This window comes from Grus americana, chromosome 17 (assembly GCF_028858705.1).
Source record: "Grus americana isolate bGruAme1 chromosome 17, bGruAme1.mat, whole genome shotgun sequence".
NCBI classification, from domain to species: Eukaryota; Metazoa; Chordata; class Aves; order Gruiformes; family Gruidae; genus Grus; species Grus americana.
In genome coordinates this window covers 713,685-736,328 of record NC_072868.1, presented here as the reverse complement: position 1 = coordinate 736,328, position 22,644 = coordinate 713,685, and the positions used below count along the sequence as shown (strand labels likewise).

The 22,644-nt window shown below is 46.4% G+C and overlaps 1 protein-coding gene across 6 annotated transcripts in view; it reads right to left on the bottom strand.

The window, feature by feature from the left end:
* Positions 1-3,516: 3,516 nt before the first annotated feature.
* Positions 3,517-22,644, bottom strand: part of RALGAPB (Ral GTPase activating protein non-catalytic subunit beta) — a 66,304-nt gene continuing 47,176 nt past the window's right edge. For all 6 annotated transcript variants that reach the window (XM_054845037.1, XM_054845040.1, XM_054845036.1 and 3 more), the window contains 9 exons: positions 21,998-22,207; positions 20,896-21,054; positions 17,420-17,585; positions 14,084-14,206; positions 13,198-13,334; positions 12,282-12,390; positions 9,946-10,024; positions 9,255-9,403; positions 3,517-7,550 (listed from right to left, as the gene is read on the bottom strand). In XM_054845037.1, the coding sequence (XP_054701012.1) occupies positions 7,357-7,550; positions 9,255-9,403; positions 9,946-10,024; positions 12,282-12,390; positions 13,198-13,334; positions 14,084-14,206; positions 17,420-17,585; positions 20,896-21,054; positions 21,998-22,207 (1,326 nt within the window). In that variant the 3' untranslated portion in view covers positions 3,517-7,356. The remainder of the gene's footprint in view (positions 7,551-9,254; positions 9,404-9,945; positions 10,025-12,281; positions 12,391-13,197; positions 13,335-14,083; positions 14,207-17,419; positions 17,586-20,895; positions 21,055-21,997; positions 22,208-22,644) is intronic.

The window sequence follows — 22,644 nt, the reverse complement described above, 5'->3', positions numbered from 1 at the left end:
CCACCAGCAGCGCTCCGGGGCAGCCCCGCGAGCCTTTTTCTCTGTACCAGGATGAATTGGCCCATCTCTGCCTTTCCCAGTTAAAACCTTTGTAAGGAAACCTGGCGTGAGCCCCAGGGCCGCGGTGTGTCACCTCTTCCCATCGCACCCCCGGCCGGGTTCATGGCCAAGCTGGGCCCCCGTCTGCGGGGCAGGCGTCTCTGATGCGGCGCATACAATAAAGCAGAAAATATCGCTGCTCTCGCAGGGAGCAGAAAGCAGGTTTAAACCTCACGCGCACCCAAGGGAGCCTCCGCCCAGCTCCCCTCGGCCGCCGCTGTGCCCTGGGTGCTGCCCGCAGCTTCTGGGGCAGCGCTGGGAGTGAGGGCCTCCCCCAGAGCAGCACACAGCCCTGCGGTCGCCCCGGGGCCAAAAGCCAGGGCTGAGACCCCAGGGATGCTCCTGGTTGCCATGGCAATGCGCTGCCCTCCTCCATGATGCTGTCTGTGATGGGGCCCGTTGTCACGGCAATGACCCACCCCACAGCCCAGGGACATCCCTCCCAGCAGCACCAATGTGGCCCAGGGACACGCCGGCGGCACCGACACGGTCCAGGGATGCTCGGGCAGCACCAGCACAGCCCAGGGACACCCCACCAGCATCTGCCTGGCCTGGGGACACCCCATCGACAGCTGCACTGCCAGGGGGACACCCCGTTGGCACCCACCACCGAAGCGGGTGCGCTGGAGAACGCCCACAGCCACGGCTCAGCCCAGCTCCACCTTCAGCCTCTTACCCCCCCCCGACAGAGACATGTTCACTGCCAGCAGCCAAATGATATTTTCTCAGCTTAAAGCAGTAACTAAATTACATTTCACCCTGGAAAATTATTTGTAATGCAATTTGGCTCCATTTGTGGTCAGAATTAGCCATGCCGGGGCAAGAAAAGCGGGTGTATCGGGCATCAGCGTGCGGTGCTTCTGCCTCTGCTCGGCGAGTTTATCGGAATTGAGCTGAGGAAGAGGATGGCGGAGGGTGCTGGGGATGAGACGTCTCTTCTGCACCCCCATGGCAGGGCTCCCAGGCCCCTCTGCTCGCCCAGCCTGGGCAGGACACGGGGCACGGGATGGCTGCAGGGTGCTGCCAGCTGCTGGCACCCCACGGAGCGACTCCCCTCGATTAACAGCGAATTAGAAATTAATTCTAATTTCTGGCCATGGCCGAGGGTGAGACCGACTGTCCCTGGGCTGCTCCGCACTGCGGCCGCTCCTGCCTCCATCCCTGGAGTTGCTACTCCTGTGTTTACAGCAATGGCCAGCCTGGTGCTTCCAAACGAAGCCCCGGCGCTACAGCAGGTTCACGACTGTTTACGGCCGCAGCCTCAAATACCTTCGGTGCACAGGAGGAGCTTTAATAAAAAAATGGTCACCCAAAGAGCTGCTGGGTGCTGCTCCCAGTCGGGCTCTCGTGCCCTGAGGAAGCCGGGTGACGGCAGAGCCCCTTGAGTTGCCTTTGAGCTCCTGGGCCCGCCTGCAGCTGATGTCTGGTTGGCACCGCACACCCACACAGCCCCCCCCCCCCAAAACACTTCCATTGCCATAGGTTCTGCTGATGAAAAGGCACTTTCAATCCGAGACACTTAATCGAGCTTCCCAGCCTCCTGAAACAGCTCAGCAGCGGCCAGTCCCCCCCCAGCACCGCTCCTCTGAAGGGCCCTGGGCTGGGAGGGTGCCCGCAGCCCCCTGACCAGCCCCCGTGCCTGCCAGGAGCCCTCGGGGCTGCTGTTTGGGACCCGCAGGCAGCTCCCAGCAGGGGGGTTCGGAGGCTGCTGTAGCTCAGGGTTGGGCTCCGAAGCCACGGGCGTCCCCGCGCTCACCAGCACAGCTCAGGGTGGGGAGACACATCTAGCACCCAAGGCTGTCAGCATATTTATCAATAAAATGGGGGGAAAAGATGGGGCTGGCAGTAGTTTGGGGTGACAAGCGCTGGTGCAGGATGAGCCTGTGGCCCCCCAGGAGCAGCTCGTGGCAGGAGGGATTTGGGCCCTTGGCTGACCTGCCACCAGACCGCCTGCACTTCAGCACAGCCGAGGGCAAGTTCGTTCATTCAGGGACAAAGAGCTTGTCCGCTTTGGGCTGAAAACCCGTGTTATGGGAACCGCAGCAAAGGACAGGATTTTTGAGGAGCAGCGGACGTCAGCTGAAGAGCAGCTCCCTGTGCGGCTGAAGTACTGCCAGAAATTGCACTCTGCAAAATGAAAACTGGGGAAAAGCCACCAGGAGAGCAATGGGGAGATGCCTGCAGTGAGCGAGAAGCCCGCAGCAGTGGCAGGACGCATGGCAAGGACAGCCAAGGATGGACCGCTCTGCTTGGTGCCTTTTGCTTCCTTTGTGGGGGAAGGAGAAAGCATCAGGCCTCCAGACCCAACCCCCGAAAGCCCTCTCTGCTACTGGCCCTGCACTTTGGGGCTGCAGAGGAAGATATTTAACTATTTATCACTTATTTCTGTGATTCTTCAGAGATCAGTGTGGGACCTGCCCTAACCTTCCCTGGAAGCAACGTGGTGAGGGGCAGCCCAGGGCAGGGGGCACCTGCTGAAGCGATCCAAGAGGGAGCCGGCAGGAAACCCAACGTTCGCGTCACCCAGGTTGAGGTTCCTGGAATGGTCAGTTCAGTGGGTTTGTTCCAGCCCTCAGGTAAGTCGAGGTGCGGACAGCTGAGGAAAGGCGAACATCCCGAAGGCAGGATCTCCTGCTACAAGCTGCTGTGAAGGTGAAGAGCCACGGACACCACGGGGTGACCACCCGGTCACCACCACCTCAGCAGTCAAGCAGCCAGCCAGGGTCCTGCCAGCCCAAACCCCACACCCCACACCCCAACCCAGGGAACCCACAGCAAGCATCAGCGAGAGCTCATCACCTCCCTGGGGAGCTCAGGGGTGGCCAGCGGGTGGTTTGGCTCATCGCCCCGACGCCGAGGGGTGCTGGCAGCCCCCACCCCCTACCAGGGGTTTCCCCAAACTTTCCCAATTCCCCAGAGCTCACTGGGTGCAATCGCCTCTGCAGGACTCCGCTGCCCGGCTCTTCTCATCCAAACAATGGAGAAATCAAATTCCTTACCCTCAAGTTGCACCAAAACAACCTCTGGCACTCCAAGAACGCTGCGTTTTCACTGCGCGGCTTTATTGCAGCAACTGCCCGGTGCCGCTCGCAGGGTGTGAGCGGAGCCAGCTGCACAGCAAGGACCTCACCGGAGGTAGGAAACAGCGCATGGAGCAACCGGAGAACGTTTGCATTGCAGGAGCATCAGGTCTCCCTTTAAAAGCTGTGTTTCCATGTTTTCATTCCCCACACTGTCGAGATGCAACGTGATTTCCTTAAATATAAGCTGGTGCACTGTTACCATAGCTGCTGCGCAGCAGAAGGTGCACGGTTCTACTGCATCCGTCTGCTATTTCCCTGGGAAACAGCTCTATCGGCTGATCATTTCAGCTAAAGGCATTGGAGAAATATTAAAAATTGACAACCGCAAAGTTACTAGATAAGAATCTTTAAAATTTATTGGACTAATTGTGTTACATTCAATATTTGATGTGTTTCTCCTGGACAAAGAATTGGCATAAATACAAACAAGCCTTTGTGTGCCTTCCCTAAACAAAGAAGAGATAAAGTACTAGAGACAAGGGAACATAGTTCACATCTTCATATTTACATTTTGCCTTTACTTTACAACTTAGCGCCAGGAATATTTACAGAAAAATACAATAAGAACAAAAAGATCATGTCTTGGCAACATACAGAAATTCATACAAATTGTATATGATTGAAGCACATGGTATCTGGCATTCTCATTTCTAATTGCTTCTGCTAAAATCCATGTGGACAAGGTCTGTGTTTGCCTTCAAAGACATCACTCCCTTACGCAATCATTAAATCACATCAAATTTGACTGTTAGATTGAAATTTTGTTCTCTCATCTTTCTGGGCATGCAAAAAGGAAAGAAATGCAGTGGCCTATAGAGAACCCAGCACATATAGCCCGCCGAGCAGCGAGGGGCTGCTCTTCCCCGCAGCCTTGTGCGAACGTCACTATCTGCATCGGCACCTTCATTTCCACAGGCACCGTCCTTCCCCTCTCCTGTTTGCTGGAAGGTTGTAATGCCTTTTTTTAAAAGTACCTTTAAGAAAAATGCTTTTCTTTAAAGAGTCTTTATTAAGGTACTAAAACATCTGTCGTTTCAACGCTGTGTTTAACAAGGTGACAATGGTCCCCCCTCTTTCTGCACGGCTAAAAGGATGCCATCACTTAAAGCAGAATTATGAACCCAAACAGAAATGTTTTATGAAAAGAGAAAGTCTCAGTTTAGTTATGATGCAACATTTGCAACTCTGCTTTCGCAGCACTACGTTACCTGCGGAGTCGAGACTAACGTCACGCTACGCACAAAGTGAGTGGTCAATGCTCATCAGCTCCGCCAAACAGGAACACAAACCCAAGCCACGCAAGCTGTCAAGGTGAAAACTCAATACAGCAGTTTGTGATTAAAAAAGTCTGGATTCTTGACTAACATGTTCTTGCAATCACAACCGAAATAAATCTCATTTGCTCTAACCCTTTTGGGGAATAACACTCCAGGCTGTACCCTGGACTGGCTGAGGCCATCGGAGTTTGGCCACTGACTTGGAGAGGACAAGGATTTCATTCCCAAATTGGGGTTTTCCATTTTATTACAAAGTCGGACACCTCTCCGTGCACACTCCTTGCAAACATCTTCCACCGGCACAGCTCTGCCAGGGACACTCGCTGCCGCGACTGGCATCCAAACCAAGTGGGATGGCAACACGTTTTTGTCATCCCAACATGTTTATACTAAACTGCAACTTTCTTCAAGGTTCAAAGCCACCACTCGTGGCCAGGTCATACCAATAGTGTGTGACGTTAACCAGCTGGTTCTACAAATCAAAATGAGCACGACAGAAATGCCTACTCCCCCAGTGGCAGGATCAGCAGCAAGGATGTGCACAAAAGTTATCTTCTTTCAAGGCTTCTGAGAAGTTCTCAGGCAAGCACAGGCCTTCATAAAAAGTAACTTTTCAGGCACTCCATTTGGCTTTCTTGGACTCTGCCAAAACTATCCAGGGTGTCCCCAAATGCACGTTTTATGCTACCAACTGTACCCGAATGCCTGAAAGAAGCACCTTTTGCAGCTCATGATAATATAAATCAATGACTCTGCCTGTAACATACACTTAGCTATGGCGTGTGGGTGGTGGTGGTACGCTACTGAAGATGTGCAGACAGTTGATTGCTCAGTATGTTTATTGTTACACATGCATTGGTCATGCCTTTTCAATCAGTGGACTAAAGTGTGTTTGGCCATTAATTAGATCCAATAAGTGCACATGAGATGTGGGTAAATTTAGTGTCCGTGCATTAAATTGATGCTGGGAAGAGCCTGGCAGAGGAGTGAGGCCGTCCCAGTTTCCCTTCACAGCTTTGCCAAGACACCCAACCGCTGCCTTGCGGCTCCTCCTGCCATTTGCCACCCTGGCACGTACGGGCCAGCCGTCCCGCTTACTTCAACCGTAGTTTTCTGTATGTGGTTTCATTCTTCCACTTGTGATTCATCTGGATCAAGATCCAGAGCTCCTGAGTTGAGAGGCCAGCGTGCCCGTCCCCTGCAGCAAGCACACGTCACCTGAAACCCCCTTGGTTGACACCCTTCCACGTGTATTTTTAGGGGCCTGTGTTTCCATTAAGTCTTTGTGAAGGAGCCGGGTATGTCCTTGGCAGGTTGTAATGAAACAATTAAGCCTGTTTCAGGTCAGAACTGTTGCATAAAGTAACTCTGAAATAGCAAAATTACATGACTGACAGGTATCACTGCAGCGCATATTAAAAAGCTAATAAAACCACTTTTGGAGTAACGTGAGGAGCTCCCCAAATTCCTGCTCGCACTCATACTCTTACATTACCTGCTTACTGGAAGGAAAAGGACACATGCTGCTGCCAGCGATCACAAACTGCATCTACTTGGGAGCGCCAGCGATGATTCATTACTGCAACACAAATTGAGATTGCGTTGGGAGCCTGAAATCACTCCCAAGGCTGCCAGCGCCCACTGCAGCTTTTATATGCCCAATATTAAATTTGTAGTTGTAAACATCTTTTCTCAGCACATCCTCCAAGTCCTGAACGCCTGAAATCCACTGTCTGAAAATGAGTAACTTCTGACCTAGGTGAGAGGGAACCACCACTGCTGAGCATGAGAAAGCACAGTAGACTCAAAACAATTTTAGGTTGTAACTCCAAAGGGGCTCTCATGGAATGGCAAGTTTATGGGGAAAAAGAAGAATTCTTGAATTTTCTTTTCAAGTTGTTTTAGTCTGTTTAACAGGAGCCTCTGAAAAGTGTTGTAGAAGCTGCGAAAGCTGCTTATGCTATAAATATCAGGCAGGAGGCAGCCCCAGAATCTCAGATTTCAATCCAATGGAAGGAAAGCAAGTGATGTTTATGCTTTTTATGGAAACAGTGAGTAGGTGATACACTTCAAAATAAGTTAAAGTAGTTGCATAAAAAATTTAAAAAAATAAATCACATTACTAAAATTAAATGTGACATTTTGCAACAGACCTGAAAGTCATAACCTTGTTTTTATATAACCAAGAGCTCTTATCTAGTAACAACTTATGCTGGAAAGTCAGGTAATTTCAGGTGGTGGTAGCTGTCAGTGTGACAAATCTCGCATGAAGATGGCCTCGCTCCCAAGCACAGTGGGAACTGTAAAATACAGCGTCTTGGCTGGGAATTTCCCGCCCTGATGTTTCCAAGCAATTTTCCTCCTCTTGCTTTTGGTACACAAATTGGATCTTCTGTGGAGCTCTGAAGGGGGGGTGAAAATGTCCTTTAAGTTCTCGCAGGGACAGTTAATGCTCTGAAAGAGACTCCTCAAAGGAGAGATCCTGCTCCCTTCTCCTTTAACACGTGGGTGTAGCGAGACGTCTGAAGGCAGGTTTGTTTGTATTTTGTTTTCCATCCTTATATGCAGAGATGGCTTTGTTTTGATTGTTTTCCTCTCGCAGAATGAGACACAGTTCCTAATTAGTCTGGAATAGATGACTGGGTGAAGAGATTATGTCGCTAGCATCCACGAAGAGTGAAATTAAGTAATCTGTTGAGGGTAGGTGAATTAAGTCAATATCCCAACTGCGATGTTTTGGATTCATTTCTCTTTCCTCCCACATGGTATCTGCTGACTTGTGCTAGAGTATGATTTCCTGAATTCCAGAGGGCTGAGGAAATTTGTTGTTGTTAGTTAACCATTTTCATTACTGTAGCCACCAAGCTCTGATCTAATTGTCCTGGAAGGATAATGACCTAGGGGTTGCAGTTCTTGAGCCCAACCTCCTGGAAAAGCGAGGTATAAAATTCTGGCTCCAGCTGCCTGTTCCGGTATTTATTGACAATGTCTGCTATTTTCTGTTTTCGGCGGACATGTGGGGGGTTGTATGAATCACTTTCCAGCCTCTTTCTCCGACAAATATTTATTACTGTCTGCCTCACCAAAAAACCTGAAAAAGAAACAACATTTGAATCAAGTTTAAACAAATTCAAGTCTGCGCCCCTTTGCTGGCTTCACAGCTAAAGACAATTTTGGGTTCTCTCCCATCTAGAAACCCAGGGGAGATCCTCAGCACCAAGTCAAGAACTTTTCTCAATGAGTAGCTGACAACAGGTAACTGGTCCCCAGGCCTGTAAGGACATTTTACTGTGAAAAACAAATAAGGAAGGCACTAAGGCAGCAGTACCCTAAACTGGCTGAGGAGAAAGATTTCTCTGCTTTACCAGAGCCAAGCAACTGCTCACAACAACCCTCAGGACCAAGAGGGGAAAGAATCCAGGGCAGCTAATACAAGAATCGCAGTGCTCCAGCCCCTGGCCATGACGCACGAGGACATGTGGAGCTCAGGTGGGCTTGAGGTCGCACCAGACAATGCCAGGGGAGCCTTCAGGATGAAAAAAGGACCCATCAGTACTTTGCTCCAGGAGAAATTGCAGAGCCTTCCCCCTGGAACAGGGGATGAGGAAAGACTTGATGGGTTGTGGCTGGAAACAGGTTTCTCTTCCCCTCGTTGCTTTGCCACTGTTACTACCTCTCCCTAACTCATCCTGCCCTACACGGCAGGAAGGAGGAGGTTGGGAACCAAAGCAGTAACACTTAGTCAAAGCTGGCAGTTGACTTTATCCGGGTTTATTCAGAAATGACATTCATATACGTCTAATGAAGTAAGTGTCTATTAACCCCTTTACCGTTTCACAAGCACTTTCCTACAGGCAAAACCAGCATCTCCCTTGTTTAGAGGACTTGATTCCTGACTGCACACAAACCACATCTGCTGAACTTAGAGATGAGACAAATTTCACTGTCCTGATGCAGCTGAAAAAACAGCCCAACTCTAGGAACACACCTGACTCTTTCAGTACAAGCCATTGTCATCAACTGAATTCACAAGTGTTATTTAAAGGCTCGGTCTGGCTTCCATTTCCCCATCACTGAATTAAGCATGCAAAAAACAGAACCTTAAAGTCACCCCCAACAGACCCCTACAACATTAGTGTTATGGTTATGTACAAGTGCCCCAATGACCGTTTGCTCATTTTGCTCTGTCTTGTGAATTGCTCTCACAGGAGCGAGCACAGATACCAGGACAGATCCATTAATCCATCCAGGAGCAGAGGAGAAGGCAGGTAACGCACATCAACCCCTGTTAACAAATGCCTGCGTAGTAGGTTAAGTATTTTTATTGAACACATTAGAAAATCCTCAATTGCTATGGCTATTAATCTCTATCCAGCTTCTAAAACAGAAGGAACAGACCCAGCATGCCAGAGTCCAAAAATGCAGCAGTACCCTCTGGCAGTCAGCAAGCACCAGCACCGTGGCTCTCAATGCTGAACACCAGGGTCACATTTCTCATCTCCCTTATCTAAGTAACAGGCATTCACCTTTTCCTTCCACCATTACAGTTCCACCCCTTCACTCCTCTCCCACCACAACTGCAGCAGAGCCCTGCTGTGCTGCCAGCCAAGTGCTGGCCACCTGCTCCCTCTGCTGTTCCTGCTACCACTGGTGCTGCAAAAAGCATGTTTTTATTTTGTTCTGCCATGCCCAATACCTTTTCCAATGAAAGATCCCAGACCACATATTTTGCAGACATATTATTATTTAAAAAAAAAAATCAGAACATGAGTGTTCCTGAGACTCTTTAGCTTACCAAGAGCTCTCCTACTGACTATCATTCCATCCACCAACGGGATAACCATATTGAATTTCCCAGTTGCTCCTTGTAGTTTTATCCTGAATAAGCCAGTGTTTAAAGGATGGATGAAGATCACAGGAACTTCCTTCTCAGGAATGGTAGATCTTAAGGAAAAAAAACCACAACTGTTAAATCAGTTTTATAGCACTGTTTCAAAGAATCTATAGATGAAAAGCGACCACTTTAAAAGAATGTTAAAAAATGTCTTGTGGCTAAACCAGCGGGACTCCTGTGCGCACCCTCCGGACTTTAGAAGTGTTGTATCAACCGCACTGCTTCTGCAATCTTCTGTCACCACAGAATTTGAGAGTCCTGCAGACAGGGCTTTAAGCCTCACAACATGTATACAGCATTAACTGCCTCACAAGGGAGTAAATCAGGAGGGAGGCTAATCACAGACAAGATAAAACCTACACTTTTTCTGTTCCTTAATTTATGTTTAAACTGCAGTGATATGAAAAGCTCTTTCATTTTTTCATAAAAAAAATCCACTGAGGAAACTCATCTGTCTTTTTCAACATGACTGTCTGGAGTTTTCAAGATTGCCTGGGAAAGCTGAAGAATGCTCAGTCATGACTTCTAAAGTGCAGCCTAAATTGTTGTTTGCAAGAATCAAGAAAAATAATGAAAATAGGAGCAGTCTCACCTTAGGGAAGTACTACTATTGGCTGTAGTTTCCACACCAGTGCTAGTCTCAGACACCAGATCAGGGAGGGGGAAGTTTTCTGTAAGAAGAGGATACACTGAATAAAGTTCATCTACCCCAGGGTGGTTTTTTTTTTTTCCTGGGGGGTGGTGGCATTTGTGGGTTTTTTTTGTTTTTGTACAAATAAAGATTATTTATCATCAGTCAAAACCATGCAGTCCTCAAGCATTTACACCATGGATGTTCCTGCACTGCTAGTGATGCAAAGTCTTTGTTTTTCAACTTAAGCATTCACAGTGTACAGACACACCTCAGCCATCCTGCACTCAACAGATGAAGTAACACATGTCCCAGACCCTCAATTCTCTCAATCCCAAAGGTCAAAACCTCTAGAGGAACAGTGAAAGCAGGAAGGAGGTGAAGTACTTCAATCACAAAAAGAGCTTTCAAATTATTATTATTCAACAGCATCTTCACCTATCTACAAGAAACCAGCCTCAAGAACAGCGCAGGGAAGTTCAAACAATACCACCACTCACATCTCATTCCCTTGAGCCCTGCTCCAACAAACGTGGTATCGTTCCTTGAAATCAAGCTCTGCAGTTCCTCACCGCAACTCTGCTGTCATGCACTTGGTAAAAAATGACAGTGCAGGAGGAGGAAGTAAGAACTCGGATCCCTGGAAGGGGAAATGGCACTTCCCATTACCTCGTTCAGGGGCAGGAACTGAGATGTTGAGAACCATTCACAAAAGCATAGTTCAGACAGCAGGATGGTGCCGACACCTCTTCCAGCAGAAAGGGTATAAGGCCCTAACCCACCTTTTGCCATCAGAGCTGGGATGCTAAGAGTACACAAAAGCTGGAGCTAGCAGAGCCAGAGCATGGAGGGCCATGGAAGCACTTGGAGCAGAAGGGGAGGCAGGCAGCTGGCACAGGGGCCATAGCCTAGACTACAAAGTGACAGCTTTTCCACTGTCCAGATTCAAAGATGTACCAGAAGCATAAGGCAAAAGCCAAGAACATAAGGAGCAAGCCTCTGGGCTAGGTACTTTCAAGAGCACATCCTCCCTCTAAACCCAACTGCCACGCTTACTGAGGCTCACAAACTCATTTCTTCAGCTTCAGGCCAGAGCTTTGGGAGATTCCTATGGCTGCTGAAAGAAGCAGCCAAGCAGAAACATGCATGTGTACCACAGTTGCTGCCTCTGCAGTGAGCTGGCTTTAGCTGCCACCCAAGAAACAAGTGGGTCGGGGACACCAGTTTGGGAACTGAAGTGGTTGAGGGACTCCTGGACCCCTCTGGCCAATGTTTGGATAAGGAAGCGATACTGCAGAACTTGATGTTCGCCTCCTGATCCCAGTGAAGCTCTGAGGGATGTGCTGTGGACAAGGTGGTAGTCTTGAGAATTTACACCTATACTTTACAGGAAGCTTCCTCTTGATCACTCCCATTCTCTTGGTTACTTTCCTCTGGGAAGAGCTAAGGGCTTGATTAAGGTCCACCTTCACTGCCACACTGGGACCGGGATTAGAAATCAAAGATAAAGTATCAGTTACTAGCCAGTGTTACAGGCTCTCCTGGGCTAGGTCAGTGCAGAGAGGCTCTCGCATAGCACTAAAGCCAGGCCATGGCTTAGAACCAGCAGACAAGAAGCTCTTGGGGACAAAGGACTCCTCAAGCCTAGCAGCCAGCTGCCCACCATTGTTCAGGCCATGGCTCTAACAGGATGGGTGTCTCTCAGGTCAGCCAGTACCCAGAGTCAGAGGGGAAACACCAAACCAAGAAACATTAAGTTGCATGAGGAGCAGGACCCTGCCTGAACAGAGATGCAGGAAGGAAGCTGGACTGCATAGCATGAAATGTGCACCCTGGGTGCAGAATAAGTGAGTCCTCTCACGAGAGAGAACACAACAGAGTGTCAAAGGTACCACCAAACTAAGAAGGACACTGATCCCTTCAGCACAGAAACAGCAGGTGACAGAAGTAAATTTTTTTTCAAGGAAGAACAACAGATCCACTCTGAGGAGACAGTACCTGAGGGAAACTCAAAAACAGGGGTGCACACTTGCCTTGTGTGTTAAGCTTAAGAAGAAAGTGCATGACAGCATTTTACCCGTACTGCCAGAGCTAAAATAATCTCCAGACCTACATGCCACTGATTCATGTACGCCCTATGGACCACCACTCATATCAAAGAACTGTTGTAGAATCTTAGAAGTGTTGGTTACAGGACACTTAGAAGGATTTAGCATTTTAAAGAGGAATGGAACAGAGTTTTTCCTCTGGTTCCTGCCCTGTTGTTACTTCAGCAAATAATAAAAACTTCTACACACCTATATCGTCATAACGTTCCACCCAGACCACATACACTTTGGTTTCAGGTCCCATCGGTGGAATGGTCCGGCCCTGAGGCACCCTCTTGGATCTGGAAGTAGGACTGAGCTGTTTTGAACACAAGGGAAGAGTAGTGTTTGCAAACATCATAAGTCCAGTACCATATCCAGCGAGCATTTCCACAGTTGCTCCTTAGGTCTTTCAGATCTCAGACAGTTACAACCTCTGCCAGCTATCAAGGTGGGGCCGCTGGTGGAACTACCCACTGAGAAACAGTAATCTGGGTCTCCACAATATTTACATTCAACATAAATTAATATATTCAATCTTAAACTGGTTTGAGTTTTTCTTAACGTTCTCAAAGATCTCGAATCAGCAACTAAATATACATTTGGAAGTGAATTCTATACGAGAAACAAGCAGTTGTAAATCCTTTGCTAACTGTTACAGCGGTTCATGGTTTTCTGCTTTGCTACCATACAAAAGCAACTTCACAGCTGATACCCCAGACAAAACTGACACGTACTATTTCAGACTAGGTAGGTACAAAAAATGTTCATGCCCATCCACCCAGAATTTCCAAGCGTGGACTCAAGACTGAATTGCTTTGTAAATACTGCATATACTTGTTCCTGCATGCATTTCAAGATTTCAGTATGCAGAGTATTACTGCTTAGCATGTTTAAGTTTTACATTTAATGAACGTAATCTTGCAATCTCCTACTGCAGGTGCAAATTCTGGCAGAACCACAGCAGATGTTAAAGATCAGTGGCTAGGAACGAGTAGCTCCAAACGCTAGGAAACCAAATCACATACTATTAAGAAATGCTGTAGCATTGCCAGTATGCTTCTTGAAAAGAGGAGAAAAAAAACCAACCCAAGAATGCCATTTTTCAATGCAAGTTTTGCCTTACCCGCTGGGAGGGATTAAGATTGTCTGTATGATTGGGGAAGAGTTCAAGTGTCAGAGATGGCTGCTTCAATATTCCCGGCAGCAGATCCATGTTGGAGTCGCTTTCTTGGTCAGACACGTTGCTTTCCAGTGAATCAGCTGTAAGCCAGAAGAAGAAAGGTGAGTTTTGTCTTTTCTTCTGTCAAAAAATTTAAGCTGTCATCATATGTAAGGTTTTGAAACTAGAAAAACTTGTAAGGTGTTTGAAACTAAACATACATAGATTTATGGTCAAGTCAATATAGCACTCAAAAGCAGGAAGAAGATTCAGCAGTGGACAACTGCCAGTTATTCCAGAAACAGACGGCAATTAAAGCATTCCCTATGGATTTAGAAGTGTCCCATCTACTTCCTATGGAATACAATCTCCTCCTTCCTATGGCTATCATTTCCTCACAGCCCTTTTATTCCAGGGAACTTTTGCACACTGGTTTTAGTGTGCAAAAAGATGCCATGACAGCTGTTGCTCATCTACACAATGGTTGTGCACATGCTCGTCCATGCGCTGCAGGAGCATGTCATCAAGACGGGAGAGAAATAAAAAGCATCACCAGTTGGTGGTGAACCATATGTCCAACCTAATGCACCCAGGGTAACAGCAATACTGCTGTGCAAACCTGGACATGTATTGATGCTTAGGTTGAGAAAAAAAGGGGCACAGAACAGATACCACCTTAGGAAGAAGTCTAAGGATGAGAATGTTGTAATTAAGACATCAGTAGCTTTCTGACAAGGATCTTGCTAGACACACTAGTAGTTATCTTAGGGAGGTTCTGCTTCTGAAAACATTCTTGAGAAAAAAAAAACAGTTCTGGTTTTTGTAAACAGCTTGTACAAAGTGATCTTACTTAGGGACTCCACTGGTGATGGGACAACAAAAGCTATTTCTGTCAAGGCATCCGCATAATACAGCACTTTCTTCTGCCCGTTGAAGATACTTGCCCCAACATCTTCTGAAATAATTAGATCATCTGAAATGGACATAAAAGGAAAGTTTGGTCAAAAGGAAGCTCTACCTCTTTGTACACTGTCTCAGGAGAAGACCTTCACATACATGGTGCAATCAATGAGAAGAAATCACGCAAATCTCATTTCAAAATGAGAAGGCTTCACAGTCAAATCTCATGGCTAACGACCATTCTCAGATAAACTTTTCTGTTCTCTTGAAGGAAATGGCATTTTGGGTCGGGAGAGGATTTATTTTGAACATATTTCCATTGTACTCTATTTCCCTTGGATTGAGTAGTCTAGTAAGCACATCTGCCACAAGAATTCATCTAGTAGCTATTTCTAACCATTCCCTCTAACAGACATCATTCAGTCATTAAATTTCCAAAGGATTCAAACATTTATAACTTCAGTCTGATACTACTCTAGAATTCAAGCCAGTTTCTACAGACTCTCCTCTGTCTTATCTTCTGCCAAGGAGAGTTAGAAAAAGGCTCTCTTGAATCAAACCAAATACAAGAAAATCCCTCGTTCTCGGCTCCCGTTTATTCCCTCATCACAGTTGGCCAGTACATCAGGCCTTTACAATAGAGAGAAAACCATTCTTTAGTGGAGCCATGCTGTAAATAAATTACAAACACCTCCCCATACCACCTCTAGACAGACGAGCAAGGACTTTAAGCTGAATTATTTCTCTGATCCAGTTTACAGAAGGGTTCCTGAAGAGCTGCCTCAGCAAAACCAATGGAGCAGTGAAATTCAGCATGCTGACAGAGAGGTGCCAGAGGCAGGCAGGAGCCTCTGAGCCATGCCTCGCCATCAGGGAAGCGTTCCTGCATCTCTGGTCGACAGCTCCCAGGGAGCAGCACCTCAACCGTCACCCAATTGCCTAAGAACGTCTTTGCTTTTGGGGGTGCACAGGGAAACAAAACCAAACATATGCCTGTGAATTTATTTTAATCATGTCTCACTGGAAGCTATTCCAGAATCACAGAAGCATTTTGGTTGGAAAAGACCTTTAAGATCATCAAGTCCAACCGTTAACCCAGCACTGCCAAAGCCCACCATTAAACCATGTCCCCAAGCACCACATCTACACGTTTTCTAAATACCTCCAGGCATGAGGACTCCACCACTGCCCTGGGCAGCCTGTGCCAGGGAGGGACAACCCTTTCGGGGAAGAAATTCTTCCCAATACCCAATCTAAACCTCCCCTGGCACAACTTGAGGCTGTTTCCTCTTGTCCTATCACTTGTTCCTTGGGAGAAGAGACCGACCCCCCCGGCTACACCCTCCTTTCAGGGGAGTTGTAGAGAGCGATCAGGTCTCCCCTCAGCCTCCTTTTCTCCAGGCTCAACACCCCCAGTTCCCTCAGCCGCTCCCCATCAGACTTGTGCTCCAGACCCTTCACCACTTCGTTGCCCTTCTCTGGACACGCTCCAGCACCTCAATGTCCCTCTTGGAGTGAGGGGCCCAAAACTGAACCCAGCACTCGAGGTGTGGTCTCACCAGTGCCAAGTACAGGGGGACGGTCACTGCCCTGGTCCTGCTGGCCACGCTATGTCTGATACAAGCCAGGATGCTAGACTCCTGAACGAGTTTTTAATCATCAGAGCCATCCACAAAGAGAAAATCCATTTAAGATAATAAATAGCTTTAGTCACAGCAAAGATTGGAGGAGAAAAGAAAATAATCAAGCAATCTTCACAAGTTGGTCCAAGTGTACTTTAAATCTACCATGTCAGTGTTTTAGCCATTGCTTGCTAAAGGTACAATTCCACTCATGGATTCTTCCAGCAGCAGAACCAGATTAGAAGTAGCCCCGCCCGCCCCCCCCCCCCATCCCTGAATGTGTTTTGTGTTCCTTCTTCTCCCAAGCTGTTGAATTAATTCAACTATTTGGCGGTCTGTGATCTAATCTAAATGGCTGAAAAAAAATCCAAGTTAAAAAGCCCAGATCAAAACAGGCTACCTCCCTAATTCAGGGTGTTGCCTTCTGCCCAGCCATACTGACAAAGCCAACCACAAAGAGCAGGGAGAGGGCTCTGCCTCCAAGTAAAGCACAGCCTGACCCTGTCCTCAAGGGAAAATTAATCCAAGACCTGGCCATTTTGTAACCTCTCTTGACCTGTACCTCTGTTCTCTTAACCCCTCCCCAACATTTCAAGCCTTCTATCATTTGTAGTTTTATTCTAGAAATGAACAGAGAACCTTTAGTTGGCTGCAGTTACAAGTGAAGAGCATTTCTAAGGCACAGCGAAGGGAAAGCAGAGCAAGAGTGCTGCTTAAGCAACTGCAGCAGTAATGGTGTTGCACCTGATGCAAACGTAGATCAATGACATCAAACAAGCAGGATCAGCCTATTCAATGCCTTCATGTGGCCCACAGCTGAAGGACAAGGCTCTGTAGATCACCAAGAAAAGCTCTGGCCCTTGGAGTAATGACCATGAACCCAACTGAAACCAAGCAGGACACCATCAGAATCCCAGGTAATCCAATTACGTTGTTCAAGGCAGAAACTACCCCGACCTCCAGTTCACCACCCTGGGTTAGCACTTCACTACCCTGAGGATCATTTTGGTTGACAGAATGGGGAGAGGGTGGGAGATGACAAGCCCAGAGGAGGAGCTGTTCTCATGGAAAAAAGCAGAGTAAATTAAGCAGGACAGGAGAAAAGCTATGTGTGGGCTCAACTGCTGTGACCTACAAACAGCAGCTTGTTTTCATTACTTCCTACCAAGCAAGGTTACAAGGCTAACTTGTTAGTCAACATCTCATTTTAGTCTACTTCCAGAACACTAAAGGTCACACAGTATTTCAAGTCCGTTTGCCAATATCATAGAATGGTTTGGGTTGGAAGGGACCTCAAAGATCATCTGGTTCCAACCCCCTGCTACAGGCAGGGACAATATATGCAGCACAATCTGTATCTGATTTCACCCAAATGCTGGTGCTGGATAATATGTTAGAGACTCGTCAAGTCTGCTAAAAATCTAGCACAGAGGTGTTTCTTGCTGAGGCTACTGCCTCCCAACAACATACAGGTATCAGTTTTGCTCATTTTGAATTGAAGCTTAATCTAATATTTACACATTCCTTTCTAGTAAACATCAGCATTCAGCTGAAAAAAATATGCAAGTGCTCAGATAGGTATCCAGGAGCAAAAAATTTTAAAATTGTCTCCTAAAGGAGCCTAAGCATTTTAATTTAATATTACACCATTTACTATGTCTTACCTTGTTCCGGTCCCTCTTCATCACTGCAGCTATTGATTGACCAGCTTGTTGAGACATGGCCAGTCCACCCAGGGTGCTTCCCTACGTCAACGGACCAGCCAAGAGACAGCAAGAACTCCAGGAAATGTGGCTGAACAATTCTGGAAGACTCCATGTTCTTCAGGATCTGAAACAACCAGCAGCCCCACGGTAGGTACAGGAGACTCTAGGAAGCAGCTCTCTTCCTCCCCACTTTTCCAATTAAAATCTTGTGTCACTAACACAGTTTTGCCCAAATATAGTTATTCAGCAAGCCTGGAACTCCAGACTCTCTACATGGACACTACTCTGTGCTGCCCAACATCCTCCCATCCTGCTTGGCAATGTCCTATTCGATCTGCTCATCTCTCTGCCATCATTGCCAAAGCCTGTAAAATAGTTAGTCAAACAGCTAGAAATGGCAATTTTGAAATTTATCCACTCATCAGGGATAAAGCACTGAACTGTTCAGCACACAATCTGCATTAGCACCAAATATAACGTGAGAGTTTTCACTACTAAACTGAGGTGAAATTTTAGGAGAAAGGTATTTTAGCACTACTCACCTGTACATGACACACAGTGACTTACAAGGCAGGCCTCACTGCACAGTAAATTATGAAACAGATTTTGCAAAACAATTTTTGGCAGGATTGAGCATGCACTTTCATCAAATGTCACACTGTACTGTTCACTTTAAACCTTAACCCTACTTCTTATAAAGATCTGGGATGTTTCTACATCCAAAGGCAGTTTTTATCCCATTGTTACCAAGTGAAAGTTGAGACCTTCACCAAACGGCATGCAGGGACACATCGATGATTTGTGATTTGGTCTACCAGAACCACTGGGATTTGCGGAACAGACAACGCTGTTCACCACATCCCTCCTTGCTGGGCCACATGAGAATTTGGTTTGTGGCAAAAGTGTCTTTGATTTGGTTTTGTGCAGGGGCAGTACATTGGGACACAGGCTCCAGCAGAGCAGAAGCCACGGGGACAGGCGCTGGAAGGAAAGCCTCCAGACAGGAGGCTCCTCGTATCCACACGGTCCTGGCACCCCATCCTAATGCCTTGTAAAATATTCAGCAGTGACTAGACACATTGCATTGAAATATTACTATTATTCTCATTACTGAGCACACTGAAGTCATAGCTATGCTTCACAATGAATCGAGATAAGTACAGTTTTGAAGACAATTTCAGAAAACAGGCAAGTTCAGGCTTTATACAACTATATGGGTTTATATCTGAGCCATTAAAAAAAGAATTTACAGTAAAGCGAGGACAAGGGGGCATTTTCAAAGGACATTTAATGATGTGAAGTATAATGATGTAAAAAGTGTGCGAGCGGTTTCATTACCCCATATCAATAAATGCCATGAGACCCTTCTCAACTGTAAAGGCCTACGACCACAGAAAAATCTTTGGGCCCAATGCAATAACCAGCAGGCTGGATGCCTCTATTCTGGGCTGTGCAGCATCAGGTAAAACACAGCTGACATCACGCCCTGTGACAGGACAGCGGTCACTGCTCAGAACAGAAAGAGGTCCTGAGCTGAAGTGGACCGGACTTACACGCAGGGATGGCCGAGTAGGACGAGGCAACCAGCCACACTCAAAGCGGAAACTGTCACAACTTGGCTTTGATCTCTTCCTCTCTTGATTGTTAATGTTGAGAACAAAACAGGACACAAATAAGTCGCAGGTCTTTTTGAAGACGGGAGCAGAATCAGCATCTCACTCGGCTCAGGTCCATAGAGACGAGTACATTAACTTGACTGCCACTGCGACTCTACACAACCTGAAAGGCTTAGGAATCGCAGCAAGACGTCTGGGGATCTTGAAGCAAGAGTGGCATCTTTATACCGTGCCTAAATATGTCCAGAATCTCCGAAATACAAGATTTTCTTAAATCTACATGGCAAAACCCATGCTAACATGGTTTCCAAAGGCCGGTAAGTTCTGCAGGACTATATAATCTCATCTGTCTAAATCCATAAGGGCATATAAGCCTCAGATGGGGAAAAAAGCATTCTGCTAGCTCAGCAAGAGCACATATCAGCTGGAAGGCAAGCCTTGTTTATCTTGTTTGTAGCTGACTCTGGAGACAGAAAGACCGTGTACTGGCTACTCTGAACTTCAACTTGAAAACTCACAAACAGCACAATCCTGGTTTTAAGAATTAGTGTCTTCTACACAGCAGCAGAAGGTGGTACAGTGTTCTGTCAACTGTACATTCACAGCAACACGAGGAGGTGACACAAGAATTTATGGCGGAAGCTAAGCTTCTACTCTTTACTATGAGAATTATGAGTGAGAAGGTACTATAGTAACAGCCTTTTCTAATGAGCTCGTAAGTCATCTTAGTAAGTTTCTAGGTCACAGTCTAAAGAAGTTACGATTTAGATTTGCACAAGTTAACCTGATTAACCTAATCGCATTTGAATGTCAATACTATAATGTAAAGACTTACAAAGCAATAATACTTTCTTTCTTGCCGAGAATTTTTCATTCCTTTAACATGTATTTAACATCAGAATCAAACAAAACTACCTGGCCACTGCTGGAACAAACTGCAACCTTCCCTGCAAGCTGAGCCAGTAAGTCTGAAGTGCATTTCTGATATGAATCTTTGAACTCTTTAAATAAGGACAATAGGGACAGAAAAGATAAAAATACTATATATATATAGATATAAAAACTATGTTAAAAAAATGTTAAAACAATCCTAAATGTGGGTAATGTACTTCAATCTGCAGATGAAAAGAATACACAGTGACCTGTTATAGCTCACACTGCTGTGGTGGGTTGACCTTGGCTGGATGCCGGGTGCTCACCAAGCCACTCAGCAGGACAGGGAGGGGAGAAAAAATAAGATGGAAAAATCTCAAGGGTCAAGATAAAGGCGGTTTAATAAAGCAAAAGGCCATGCACAGAAGCAAAGGAAAACCAAGAGATTTATTCTCTACTTCCCATCAGCACACCATGTCCTGCCACCTTCCAGGAAGCAGTACGCATAGCAGTTGCTCCGGAAGACAAAGGTTGTAAATAACCAGTGTCCTCACTTCCTCCTCCTTTCTCTCAGCTTTTATTGCTGAGCAGACGCCATACGGTATGGAACATCCCCTTGGCAGTGGGGTCAGCTGTCCTGGCTGTGTCGCCCGCCCCCAGCCTAGCAGTGAGGCAGCCCTGATGCAGTGCCAGAGCTGTTGGGCGGTAGCCAAAACACGGGTGCATTACCAACGCCTTGCTGCTACCAACGCACAGCACAGCACTACGGGCGCTGCTCTGGGCAACGTTAACTCCATCTCAGCCAGACCCGATACAACAATTTGTGTAAATAAATGCAAAGCCCAGAACCCCTGGTTCTGACACTCCACTCCAGTCATTAGTAGCAATGCTTCATTCACTTGAGGATTACTAGAAACAAGACAATAATCAGACACTTTCACTTACCTCCTGGCTTGTTTTCTGGCCTGCCTTCATGTAGAAAATGAAAACAGTATCAAAAGGACGACATGGTAGTAAATCCAAGTAGCCAAGGTCATCAAAAAACCCAGGAAGAGCAGAGTCAAGTGCAATCAGGTGAGGAGGTAGACGACTGTTAGCAGGTTCCTATCCAACAGACAGAGTTCAACAGCTTAAAAAACATCTTTCCTAACTGAAAAGGTCTTTATGGCTTCAACAATAATCCATTAAAATATAAAAAGACAATTTCCCTTTTCTCCTAAGGGCAAAAAGCATACACAAATTTCTGATGCAATATAATCCTGTTACTGTAAATAAGCAACAGCAATTGGTTGCTTTCTGCTCTCCTTATTAAATAAAAATGGTATTTTTTTCTCAAAAAGAGTGCTAGCTACCACAACAAAAGCAGCAGATACTTTCAAAATATCACTATACATAGTCACATGTGCAGTTTCACGTTTATTAACTTATATACTAATACGCAAAATACAAAGCACTTTTAGGCATCATTTTTGCAAAAGCTCCATTGTCTACTTTTGTTGACAGTTTTCTGGAAGGAAATGCAACAAAAGGGAGAATCTGCAGGTAAGAGCCAGACTTTCAAATTAAGAATATGGATCATCTCTATAGACTGTTGTTATTTTAACTTTAAAAAGAAAGCTCTACAACCTAGATGTACTCCCAAGTGTTTATATGTGACTAAACCACCTCAGCACAACCATCTCTGGAGCAGAACTTCTAAGGAGTCATATTTCAGAAACTCTTAAAGCACCAACACAAAAACCTAATTCAAGCGGAGGGAATGATTTCCAGTACAAACATGTGAAAGTGATAGCTTATGTACCACTGCAAAAATAAAGATACAGCCACCTATTTAGAGCATGTTCAACTCGAGGCATGGCCTTTCACAGCCCTGCCCTCAATCCTGGAAGACTGGAACCCATCCCTTTATTTGATGAGACTACAGCTTAACAGTAGCCGGAATTGCACAGCTGACCTTCCGCTAACACAACTTAGTTTTCTTCTTTTGCCAAGCCAGACCATATGGGTACTGAGGGTGTTTGCACAACACCAAGAAGTATCAGGTCACCTTCAATGCCTCTAGCGAGAGAAACCCGAAGTGAGAGAGGAACAGGCGTGCTGTCTGGAACTCCTGTGCCGGTGGCGGGGGCTTACACTCCGTGATCGGATCAGGAAAGCTCTTCTTCCGCCACTCCTCTTCACTCTTCTGATCTATGGAAGTCTCAAAAATAATCTGCTGGGCCATGCCATTCCTCAGCTTCTCATGTCGCTCTTCGAGCTGAAAAACATCACATGAAATGCTGATTCCACCAAGATCCTAAGATCCACTAAGAAAACAGCTATGTTGGTTAGGAAAGCTGTCAGTCACAGGTGGAGCAGCAGCTGCAACTCCACCACCAGGACGTTTACTAAAGCACTATCAACAAGCCCTTGCAAAGTTATAAGGGAACGCCTAAACACAGTGTTTCATCGGAGAGCTGTTGCAAATTTATGTATCCAGTATCAGCTACCAGCTTCTCCCTTTTAAGTGAGCAGAAACTAAAACACTTTTGGCACCATGAAACTTTAAAATACTTTTGAGACCCACACCCCCCTCCTCTCCTGGGAGGTCTCAAAAAAGCCCCTTCTGTTTCCCCAGAAGCAGTAACAAAATGCAAGTCATTGCTTCCTAGCAATACCAGGATATTAGGATCTGTAGTGAAACACGTGGAGTGG